At 33.3% G+C, this 13,490-nt stretch overlaps 1 protein-coding gene across 1 annotated transcript in view; it reads right to left on the bottom strand.

Moving 5' to 3' along the window:
* adamtsl3 (ADAMTS-like 3) overlaps positions 1 to 13,490 on the bottom strand; it is a 328,086-nt gene that overhangs the window by 264,765 nt on the left and 49,831 nt on the right. Inside the window, exon 3 of the mRNA XM_056461028.1 lies at positions 177 to 296. Within this exon, the coding sequence (XP_056317003.1) occupies positions 177 to 296 (120 nt within the window). The remainder of the gene's footprint in view (positions 1 to 176; positions 297 to 13,490) is intronic.

The raw sequence follows: 13,490 nt of genomic DNA on the forward strand, positions 1-13,490 counted from the left end.
CAGTGTGTAACAAACACATGCTATTATCTGTCATTAATTTCAAAAAGCTAATGAACCACAATCAGTTCACCCTTATTGCGCACAATTAAATCACCACAGGACATGTCAAGGATGACTGGAGTTTAATTAGATATCATGCCAGCCTCAATCCAGATAAATATATGAGCGCTTCTGACCTGGTCATCATAGCGGTAGGTGAGATACTGCTCTCCGGTTGTGTCTTCCAGAAAGCTTCCTTGTGGAGAAAGTGCAAATTCGGGGAGGAAATAAGCACTCTGTGTCTGACTCGCCACCCCCTGTAAAAACAACACCACAGCAGCACATTAAAAGACCAGATTTACTAAACACTGCAAATTAGTGTGGAAGCGTGAGCTTATAAATGTGTGAGGAGAGTGGGACGTTTTGCTACTGATCTACTGACAGTGTGCAAATTAAAGGATGCAAACGCAAGAGCTCATTTTACAGAATGCCTACATACATACAGTTAAAGTCAGAATTATTAGCCCCCCTTTGATTTTTTTTTTTCTTTTTGAAATATTTCCCAAATGATGTTTAACAGAGCAAGGAAATTTTTCACAGTATGTCTGATAATATTTTTTCTTCTGGAGAAAGTCGAATTTGTTTTATTTCGGCTAGAATAAAAGGAGTTTTTTAATTTTTTAAAAGCCATTTTAAGGTCAAATTTATCTAATCCCTTTAAGCTAAATATTTTTTTCGAAAGTCTGCAGAACAAACCATTATTATAATTACCTAATTGCCCTAAGCTGCCTAGTAAACCTAATTAACCTAGTGAAGCCTTTAAATGTCACTTTAAGCTGTATAGAAGTGTTCTGCAACATATCTAGTCAAATATTATTTACTGTCATCATGGCAAAGATAAAATAAATCAGTTATTAGAGAAGAATTATTAAAACTATTATGATTAGAAATGTGTTGAAAAAAATCTCTCTGTTAAACAGAAATTGGGGAATAACATAAACAGAGGGGCTAATAATTCAGATGGGCTAATAATTCTGATTTCACCTGTATATCATGGTCTGCTGAAATTCTTGATTGACTGCAATCAAATACGACTGGAACTGCCTGTGCATTAAACGATTTTTATCACAGTTCGAAATAATTGCGCATCCCTCAAACATTAGTCATAGTAACTTAGTGAAAGTTACTAGAGTCTTCTAGTCGCATCATATTTGACATTTTTTTTGCAGTGGACAATTGGAGAATGATCATGTTGCCTCAGTTCATTTCATCCCCAGGCTGACCAAGAAATGGACAAATTTGTAATTCGTCCTTCACATAAAAGACAGAGGCTGCATCTGAAACCGCATACTTCCATACTTTACAGAACGCTAAAATCAGTATGCGAGCCGAGTAGTATGTCCGAATTCATAAAATTCTAAAAGTACCCAGATGACTTACTACGTACTAGATTCTGAAGTGCACATTCCATGCATGCTGCGCTATCCCATGATTCCCCGAGAGAGAATTCACAAATGGGAGAAGTGACACAACTGATGCAGGTAGGTCACGTGACCATGACAAAATGGCTGATGTAGTACGTCCGAATTCCATTCATACTTCTCACATTCATACTGTATAGAACGTACTTTTCTAACGACCGAGTAGTACGTTTAAATTCAAATGCAGTACCTACTGAGTAGTAGGCAGTTTCGGTCTCTCAGATTCACCTTCAGTAGCTAATTCTAATGACCCAAGCATACTGGACCCAGGTGAATACACATTTCGGGTCCAACTCACCCAGCCTGTGAGTGTATGAACATATATAGACATGATTAATTATATAATTACTCATCTAATATATTGAAACATTTATCTACATATTTGTAAATCCCATGGTTGAAACAAACGCATGTAAACATTCATTTTTGCAATAGATGTTGAATGTATAACATATATTTTATATATGGCAAATCCAAATATAAACTTGGGTGTCATATTTACATATATTTTGATGTATCAGATTTCTATATGGGGTATTCCACTTTTATTGCTTTGATGCTTTTTGTTTTTAACCCTTTGGATTAAAAAATGATGTGCATATACAGTATGATTTATGCATATGAAATGAATGCATATCACATACATCAACATACAATCCAACATAACAAATAATCTTCCTCGTGAAATGAACCTTGAAAGCTGCCAGCTGCTTTCCATCTCCTCTATCCCCCAAACCAGTGGAAGATAAAGGACTACAGCGAGCACAAATTAAGAGGAAATTTAGCTGTTGTTAAAGCCGTGTCGAAAGTTCAGTGTGAGATAGTGAGAAAAGAAAAGCAGCTCTCGGTCTGTTGGCTCAAACTCCCTTTTGTCTTAGAGGTTTATTGAGGAAGATAAGCTGCAGCACATGCATCAAATCCTCCACCGTTCACAGCAATTTCAAGTAGCCTAGAGTGTGTTCACTGTGCTAATGCCAGGCCCGGTGACACACTTATAAACAATTTATGGACGTTAAGAAGGTTATAAAATCAGTGTGAGCTCCTGAAATGCTTGTTTCCCCTCCTTTCTCATTAAAGAGGGAAGTATTTACTGGAGACGCTTGGTTTTTAATGGTCAATTCCGGTTGCCAGTTTGTTACAAGCCAGTTGGCCAATTCTGATTTGTTTTCATGCATTTATTTACTTCAAAGCTGGAAACCAGAAGATGATCTTTAAATAAGAGTACATAAACTAGGTGTTTGTTTGCTGCTTTATCGCAAATTAGAGGAAACCACTGCATTATAATCACAATGCAAATCAAATAGAGCTTAGATCGGGCCTAAAAAATGAAACCTGCCCCTACTCGAGCTCGTGCACCTTGTGTCCGAGCCCAACCCGGTCTAACACATTAACTGTAATTATGATCCCAATTTAAACCCTACTATTTTCAATACCTGGACCATTATAACAGACATCTCAACAACAATTCTGTTGTTTGAACTACAGAAATTAGTTTAGATTTATCTTAATGAATAATGTAGCAACAATGAAGTATGTAAACTGCATTGTTTGTTTATTCAGAATGGATAACAAAAAAGAGGACATTGAACGCTATGCATTATATCATTACAATATAAACACACAAATGTATTTAGAATTTACAAATAATTAGATAAAAAATAAATATAATAATAATAATAATAATAATAATAATAATAATAATAATAATAATAATAACAATATTGATAATAATAATTATTATATTAATAATAACATTAATAATAATAATAATAATAATAATAATAATAATAATAATAATAATAATAATAATAATAATAAGAACAACAACAATAATGATAATAATAAGTATTATATTAATAATAACATTAATAATAATATTAATAATAATGATAATAATAATAATAATTATTATTATTATTATTATTGTTGCTGTAATAAATAATAAACAAATAAATAAATAAACTTGGTCTAAAACAATACATGTATTTATATTTTTTTATTTGTATAAAATAAAATAAAATAAACAAAAATAAGCAAATAAAATAAATGTAAATAATTTTTTTTAAATCACAATAAAATAAAATAATATATAAATTAAATAATAATAAAAACTAAATAAAAATAAAATAAAATAAATTACAATGAAATAAAATAAAATAAAAAAATACAATAAAAATAAATAAATAAATAAAATAAAAAATACAATAAAAATAAATAAATAGATAAACAAAGAAAATAAAATAAAAATACAATAAAAATAAATAATTAAATAAATAAATAAATAAAAAAATACAATAATAATAAACAAATAATTAAATAAATAAATAAATAAAAAATACAATAAAAATAAATAAATAAATAAATAGGTAAACAAATAAAATAAAATAAAAATACAATAAAAATAAATAAATAAATAAAAAATACAATAAAAATAAATAAATAAATAAATAAATAAATAAATAAATAAATAAATAAATAAATAAATAAATAAATAAATAAATAAATAAATATTTTCAGCGCATCAGACTATCCAGGAATTACATGAAATTATCTGAAACGTGTTGGTTATATAACTTTTTTAAACATCATATCGCATTTTGAATATTGCATTATTTAGCACGTTATTAAATATCACATTGTTCTTCAATATCGTACAGCCCTAGTTTGTACACAAGTCCAGAACAGAGCTTAGTTAAACTGAAACACAAAAAACAGGCCTGATGCAGCTGCTTTTGATCTCTGCTTCTGTCAATCAGTGCATCTCTACTATTTACAAGCGTTTGATTGCTAAAAACAAAACACACCTGGTGCGAAAAGTGAATGTAATCTTATACCCAAGCAAAGGGAGTGTCTGCTGGAGCGAGTGTGTGAGGACACATGCTAATGCTAGCTCTTCTCCAAGCACTTACAGCCTAAAGAGCAGCAAAGTTTGGCAGACGGTCAGAGGAGCCGCCCGACAGCCTTTCATCACACATACACACTCTTACTGACAAGCCTGAATTAACGGCCCTGAGATCTGTCTCTCTGTCTGTGTGTGCATTTGTTTGTGTGTGTGTGTGTGTGTGTGTGTGTGTGTGTGTGTGTGTGTGTGTGTGTGTGTGTGTGGTGTGTGGTGTGTGTGTGTGTGTGCGTGTGTGTGTGTTGGACGAAACTCAAATAAATTTTAGGACCTGCTCCAAATGCAGAGCCACAATACAGAGCAACTACATAAGTGTTCAACAAATTTTATTTATAATTATTACTATTTATGCCTGCCTTTTATGAATATGTAGAATACATTTATTATTATTAATATTATTAATATTATTATTAATTGTATTATTATTATTATTATTATTATTATTATTATTATTATTATTATTATTATTATTATTTTAATTAATATTTTTTTATTATTATTACTATTATTATTATTAATTGTATTATTATTATTGTTGTTGTTGTTATTATTATTATTATTATTATTATTATTATTACTATTATTATTATTAATTGTATTATTTTTTTTTATTATTATTCATATTATTATTATTATTACTATTATTAATTGTATTATTATTATTACTGTTATTATTGTTATTATTATTATTATTATTACTATTATTATTAATTGTATTATTATTATTACTATTATTAATTGTATTATTATTATTACTGTTATTATTGTTATTATTATTATTATTATTACTATTATTATTAATTGTATTATTATTATTACTATTATTAATTGTATTATTATTATTACTGTTATTATTGTTATTATTATTATTATTATTACTATTTATTAATTGTATTATTATTATTTTATATATTTTTTTATTATTATTATTATTTTTTTTAATTGTGTTTATATTTTGTCATTATTACTTAATTTAAATTCTATATTTATTTATATTTTCATAAACTGTCATTAAATTTAATAAAAAATTAAACAAAAAATTATTAAAAATAAATAAAATATATAATTAAATTAAAAATAAAATAAAAAGGTTTTCATCTGTAATTAATATTAATGATTGCAAAAACACAATCAGTTCATGAATGTGTGCATATAAAAATATGCTTGTCTATTAACAATTATTATATTTTTTATTATTTAATTATTTGACAATATAAAATACATTTTTGTGCTTATATTTTGACAGTATTACTTGGTTTATATGACATACTTAGTTATTTTTCATTCAATTAAATTTAATTTAATTTAAAAATTAATAAAACATTTGAAAAAAAAAAAAGAATTAAATTAAAAATAAAATAAAACAATAAAAAGGTTTTCATCTGTAAATAATATTAATGGTTGCAAGATCACAATCAGAGCATGAATGTGTGCATATGAAATATGTTTGTCCATATACTGTATATAAAGTTCTTGTCATGAACATTACTGCAATCTTCTCCCAGAAGAGCAATTCAATCCAGACCACCCCTGCACACACACAAACACACGCACATACATACACAAACACACATACAGTAGAGGTCAAAACTATTCACCCTCTTGTGAATTTTTCTCTTTTAAATATTTCCCAAATTATGTTTAACAGAGCAAGGAAATTTTCACAGTATGTCTGATTATATTTTCTCTTCTGGAGAAAGTTTTATGTGTTTTATTTTGGCTAGAATAAAAGCAGTTTATACTTTTTTAAAACCATTTTAAGGTCAAAATTATTAGCTCCTTAGGAAATATTTGTCTCCGATTGGCTACAGAACAAACCACTGTTATACAATAACTTGCCTAATTATACTAACTTACCTAATTAAGCCTTTAAATTCCACTTTAAGCTGAATACTAGTATCTTAAAAAATATATCTAGTCAAATATTCTGTACTGTCATCATGGCAAAGATAATAGAAATCAGTTATTAGAAATGAGTTATTAAAACTATTGTTTAGAAATGTGTTGAAAAAAATCTTCTTTCTGTTAAACAGAAAAGGGGAAAAACGCACACACTCGCACAGAAATCCTTGAGGTCCTGACTGTGTTAGAAGGGTCATCATCTTCTCCAATAAATTCCCTACTACGAGGCCCCAAAGGTAGCTGACAGGAGCCCGTACTGACTTACCACAACAAACTCCCTCCTGTACACACCAGAGCAAAGGAAAGAGCGCGGGGTTTAGCCATCTCTCATCAACTCCTCCAGGAAACAGCCCTGACAGAGCAAAAATAATACAGCTAACAGGAATGACTTTCATTTCACCACCAAGAATAGAAATCGCAGGGAGGTTCTGAGCTCCGCGAGGATGTTCACAATCTGACATACGATCCTTTAAGTGCCCTAAATAAGAAAAGAAAGGAAAGCCTTTCAGTGGAACGAGGGCTGGAAAATTCCCTTTATATGCACCATCTCTGCTTCTATATACAAGCAGGTCTTTTAATAGTGGGCTTCTTTTTATTTTACGAGAAACAACTTTGGATGGATGCAGCTGGATCAGTGTTAAAGCCGGTTCACACCAAAAACGATAATAACTATTGGAAAAAAACCTGACATTGTGATATTCTGTTTTTCTGCTATACATAGCGATTAGGCTTGTGCCGGTATTCAGTAATGCGATAAATCACAGTAATGAATATGCACGATATTGTTATCGCGGGCACTTCAAAATACCATGAAAAATAATAGATCCGAATTTATATTCTTAGAACGCGCCTTAGCTTATTTTCCATCAACCGCTTGAAGAAACACTGCGTATATGCTGCGCAGAACTGATGCGCACTCTGATGTAAACAATCCCCGCATGTAGAAGCACTGTGTGCACGCAGTGCGCGCCGCCGCTGCCATCGCTGCCACCGCTCTCTAATCCTCACAAGAAGAAGAAACATGGCGAAAGGAGGAACGCTGCCGACAATTTATTCCCCTTCAAAAAGGGTAAAGTCAGAGGTTTGGAAATATTTTGGGTTCCAAAAAAATGCAGAGGGATTGCTGATCGAAGACGGTTTCTCTTTGCACATTCACTTTGATATAATTGCTCAAGTTTACTTTTATATTGTGTATTGTTTTATTTATATTTATTTGTATTTAAATGTTTGAAGTACTTTTAGTTAATTAAAAAGTTATTAAAGTTACTAAGTTGACGAAACTGAAGTTTTTTGTGTTTTTTTACCTGTTTCTCTAGTAAAATTACAATATAGCGATAATACCGTATACCGTGATAAAAGCTCAATCAATTAATCGCAGCATGAAAATGTGATACCGGCACATGCCTAATAGCAATATGCAAGTAACTTTACAAGATGACTCTATTTGGAAATATAGGAAATACTGGAAAGATAATGAAGAGATGATGCCAGCCACTGAGGATTTCCAGGACAACACATATACTTAATACACTTCATTAAATGGAGTTAACTTGTTAACAAACGTTCGGCTCACTTTGTCTCCAGGGCTAAATTTGTGCCGGAACATGCCGGATCCCGCACCTATGAAATCTGATCCCGGACCTCATGTTACCGATCCCTCTCCTCAACGTCCCTCCTCCCCAGTCCGCTGTTCACTTCACCAATCTTCTTAACCAATCACCAATTCCTGAAAAACTTACTTAAGAGAGACCAGCCCTCTAGCACTGTTCTTCTCGTTCTCTCGAACCCCCCCTGCCTCAATCTATTTCCTCGCTTCCCATTAACAATCAGGGGGTCCAATCACTCTACCAAAAATATTACAGAGATGGTACCCCCACTCGGAGTCTCTGGGCACTACATAGGATGCCCGATCAACCTACCTACCTGTTCACGGTTTACCTTCTAACCTCCCTTCCCCTTCATCCCACTGTTCCCCTACCATCCCTACATACAGGGCTTAATTTGTGCTGGAAGACGCTGGATCCGAAACCTCTGAAATCTGATCTGACACCTCATTTTACTGATCCCCCTCCTCAACGTCCCTCCTCCCCCATCCGCTGTTCACTTCACTTTCTTCCGCGACTCCCAAACCCTCCTCGCTTTCGTCCACGACACTCTCTCCCTGCTCACTTTTATCCGCGGCACCCCTCCGCTATCCACTGCTTCATCCCACTGCATCTTCAATGGCTCCTCCCTTCACCTTACCCCAGACATGCTCAATAATGTTTAAGTCTGGTGATTAGACTGGCCAATCCTAGAGCACCTTGACCTTCTTTGCTTTCAGGAACTTTGATGTGGAGGCTGAAGTATGAGAAGGAGCGCTATCCTGCTGAAAAATTTGCTGTCTCCTGTGGTTTGTAATGTAATGGGCAGCACAAATGTCTTGATACCTCAGGCTGTTGATGTTGCCATCCTCTATGCAGATCTCCCTATACTGAATGTAACCCCCAAACCATGTTTTTTCCTTCACCAAACTTGACTGATTTCAGTGAGAATCTTGGGTCCATGCAGGTTCCAGTAGGTCTTCTGCAGTATTATCAGAAAAATCGACCTTGTGCCACTTTCCAAATGATCAACTAGAAGTCAAGTTATTATTTTTTGCTCTTACAACTGGGATCAATAACAAGACTTTTGTCAGGTAGTGAATATGCAATAAAATTGCAGGTTAACTATGTCTGTATATAATAACTTATATCTGCCTGTAATGCAATAATGAGCACCTTTTGTAAAGCTGCTTTGAAACACTAATTATTGTAAAAAGCACTATACAAATAAACTTCAATTGAATTGAATTGAATTGAATAATTGACCCTGATTGTGATTCAGTTTGAACACAAGCCGTTTATGTGACTCACAGTATTGGGTTTCGTTCAGTTTAGCACCGCATACAACTCATTACTAAAGGCTCATTTCACTTCCCCTGGCATTTTACAAGAGCCGGCGCAGGTGTGCGTGTTTTCATGTGCCAGAAGATGTTTCATCAGTTGCTCCATTAGGGAACTGTAGATACATTGTCTCAGCGGGACGTAAGTGCCAAATAAGTAAAGCACCAAGTCGACGGCTTCACCGTGAATTCTAACTTGAAAGCAACCGGAGGAATGTCACGACACTGTACAGTCAGTAATGTAGAGCAAACTCTGGCTGGTCTGTGGGTTTATGGCAGCAGGCCAGCGCTTTTTCTCAGTCCGTTCTAACCCTAGATAAGCTTTTGGACTTGAAGAGCTTGGTGCCAAGGATCACTACAGTCAGAGGAAGACTTAATCCTGGATCATAATTTCCAGAAAAAAAAGGGTGCTCGGTTAAAACAGGGCCAGGTTAACATCTGGTCACTCTAACATTCCTCAGTGCTGAAGTCAGTGGGACGATGAAGATTCAACATTTACCCAGAGCGCTGTCCACGGGCTGGTAAAAGCACTGCAAATCGTTCAGAGAAAAGTGTCAGTGGTACTTCAGGTCACATGCACCCTTGTGAGACAATCGTATAATGTCCCTGACGTCGCGTAAATGCTTTCAGAGTTATTTTACGATAGCCAGTTACCGTTGGCAGAGGACACACAAGAAATGCAGTGTCGTAAATGACTCCTGCCAGTTGCAAAATTCCTGTAACTTATACTGAAACTGCTTTTCCCTTTTCTTAAGACACTTGAACTTTCGATCTCTGTAATGTGTGATGTAATGGCCATTTCTCAAGTTCTGCGGATTAATGATTTATTGCGCTTTTTTTATTCTGTGAAGGACTGATGACATTTCTTCCAAATGAAAAAGAAAATGTAAAAAAGTGGTCACTTTTAATGTAATAATAATAGTCCCATGTTTAAAGGCATAATTTAATGTTAGAAATGTTTTAACTTCATTCATTCATTCATTTTCCTTCGGCTTTGTTCTTTATTTATCAGGGGTCGCCACAGTGTAATGAGCTGCCAACTATTCCAGCATATGTTTGATGCAGGGGATGCCTTTCTAGCTGCAACCCAGTACTAGGAAACACCCATACACTCTCGCATTCACACACACTCATACACTACGGCCACTTTTTAAATCATCCGATTCACCTATAGCGCATGTCTTTGGTCTGTGAGGGAAACCGGAGCACCAGGAGGAAACCCACGCCAGCATGGGGAGAACATGCAAACTCCACACAGAAATGCCAACTGGTCCAGCCGGGACTACCAGTAACGATCTTAATTTTTTTTTCTCTCTAAATTGTCCTACATGCTTTATACACATGTTTGGAGCAGGGTTGGGCAATGTACACTAATATAGCATTGTTCGATGTCTAATGTGAAACATCTTGATGGACGGTGTCATCGTCGTCGTATGTGGCTGATAAATAATTAATCAATTCATAACGAACCAATTATTTGTAGCCTACCGCTTCGTCTACCTGACCCGCATGGTCTTTGTTGTACCCATAACCAATTCATAAATAAATAAAGATAAGTTACACACACTGTAAAAAGTATGACCTAGATCTAACTTATAAAAAGTAAGGCAAGTGGCTGCATCGGACGTTTTAGATTGAATCAACTTCCAGCCTTTTTTAAGTATATTAAACACTAAAACATTGCTTAAAACAAATGTAACAAAATTAAGTTGAGCCAACTAATATTTCTAAAATTACTCAAGTCAGATAAACTTACTTTTTTTGTTAAACCTAACTTATTTATACATTGCTATATGTTGCCTGAACTTATTTTAATTAGGTATTAAGAACTTTATTATCTAAATAAAATTAACCATGCATATGTCATTTAAAATGAATTCAATTGACTTCTGGCTGTAACCTCAGAAAATAAATCTTCATTTCTATATTCTAAGCACACTACAGTGATTAAGTAAAAACAGATAAACAGACTTTAAGGTCAATAACAATTAAATAAGAATGGGAAGATGGATTAAAGACCATAGCATTTATTCAATGTCAACCAATGTCCTTTTTAAAAGTGACTACAAAACAGGCCATTAATGTGGCTGCACATACACAATACATAAATAAAAACATTAATAATGCCAGATCCTATTGAGAAATCATCTAAGACAACTCAGTAAGAAGATCTGCATACTTTGACGAAGATTTAGGATGCATAAGGTCCAGTCCCACAAAGAGTCTCTGATATATGTCAAATAATGTATACAGTTTTGATGTAAGTCGAGGACATCGTTAAGTCTAAACAGGAGCCATCATGCACATGACAGGTTTGGTAAACCTCTGACAGTCCTATGATTTTCCAAACTGTGTTGGGCTGATGTCAAATTTTTCCCGTGGGCAGCCGCATACACCTCTGATTCCACACAACTCTATTGGTGGAGAGAAAAAAGAAACAGGAATTCAGGTGGTTGATACTAAATAATATTAAATAGCTGAATACTAAAAAGCAAATATCTTAGATAAACTACAAGTAAAGTTACAAAAGTGCAGTGAGAATGATACATGGATGAAACACCTTAGTTTATCAGTTAAAATTAACCTTAGTTAAACTTCTGTATTTAAAAAAAAGGCTATATAGGTTATTGTGTACTTACATTATTCCAGGTGTTTTTAAGAATCAAATTCTAAAGAAAACTGTGATTTTATTCAGTGTAACAGTGTATGGTATTTTGGTTGCCTGTCAATCAAGGAATTATTTAAATTTAGGTATTACATTTTCAGTTTATTTTTGCAACTTATAAAGCATAAAAATATGTATGTAACTTACATATTAAACAGTTTGAAAATGGAGAATATAAAATCTATAATTTAACTGTCATCTTCATTTTGCACCAAACTTTGCAGAAGTCATAATACAAAATTAAATAAATACATTGCCATTTTACATATTACATTAAAGTTTACAATACATTTTTGCTGAAGCTACTTTTAATTTACTTTTTCTCCAAATTTAATGTTACTGACAGTTCAGTGAATCAGTGTTTTCAGTTAGCTTTAGTGAAAGACAGATAATAAGAAACTGCATTAGGATATTTTTTACTGTTTGTTCATTGCACACATACAAAAAAATCTTCAGATATCAAATGCGATTCTATGGAGCCCACTATTGTTTGCAATTTTACCCGCGTTTTACTTACCTGCAAATAATTATAGCTGTAATCGTATCTAATGTTTTTCTTAACAAAATAATCAAAATCACTTTGGTATCTAAATACCAAGAAAATGCATTTTAGAATGAGGTGCGTACATTTTAAATGGTTCTGTAAACATAAATGTAATTTAAGTTCAAATAAATTATAAATCTGTAATTTATTCACATTGCAGTATTAACAAAAAACTTATGGACTAAATCTCTAAAACACAAACCTTAAGCTACTTAATGTTACGCTAAACACAAACTACTTAACTGTTCCATACGTTTCTGATTTAATATGATCCTTAATGTGCTGATAATAACTTAGGTTAGCTAGCCAAGTTAGCGCTAGCAAACTGCACCTACACCCCGACCGCGCACCAGAGACCTAGTTAATCCGTTCTGTAACGTTAGTTATACCTACTAAGTGTTTTAAAACTACTTTAACATTTTTTTCTCAGGACTATCACTTTTAATCGTTAGCATGAACTAGCGTTGGTTAGCGTTAGCCAACTTAGCTTTCCATGTGAGAGCAGTCTGTTACCTGACGTTACAGTACAATTTACAAGCTAAAACCTCACCTGCCTAGTGAAGTCGGCAGTTTAGCATGACTTTGCCATTATCATTCGGCTACATTTGCAACTTACCGTGTTAATTAGATCCGCTGCTGCGAGCAGTAAATGTCGACCCTTGTAGATGCTGCGTGTGTCTGGAAAGTGGCGGGCAGTGAAAATGGGGTCACGCAGAATTATTAAAATCACGTTTGATGAACAGACCTGCACACATCGACAGCTGCTCTAATAAATTGTCTGTGTCAACTCACTTTTATAACATTTATTCTACACAATAACCACATACAAAAATCTACTCAAATAAATTGCATTAGTTTTATTTAAAATATACTGTTATATAAAAACTGATCTACTTTAAGTAAAGAATAAGCAAATTGATCTTTTTTGGTATAAAACAAATATAATTAACTTGCAATTATTTAAAGTATATAAAACCAACTTTGTGAGTGTAGCACTTTTTACAGTGCACATATCACCACCTGTCAATCACTTTTTCCGCGCGATTCTGGCATGAATAAGCAGAGTGATCTGTGCTGTTACTGTGCTGTTGACAAAC

The sequence above is a fragment of the Danio aesculapii genome, chromosome 7 (genome assembly GCF_903798145.1).
Source record: "Danio aesculapii chromosome 7, fDanAes4.1, whole genome shotgun sequence".
Classification (NCBI taxonomy): Eukaryota; Metazoa; Chordata; class Actinopteri; order Cypriniformes; family Danionidae; genus Danio; species Danio aesculapii.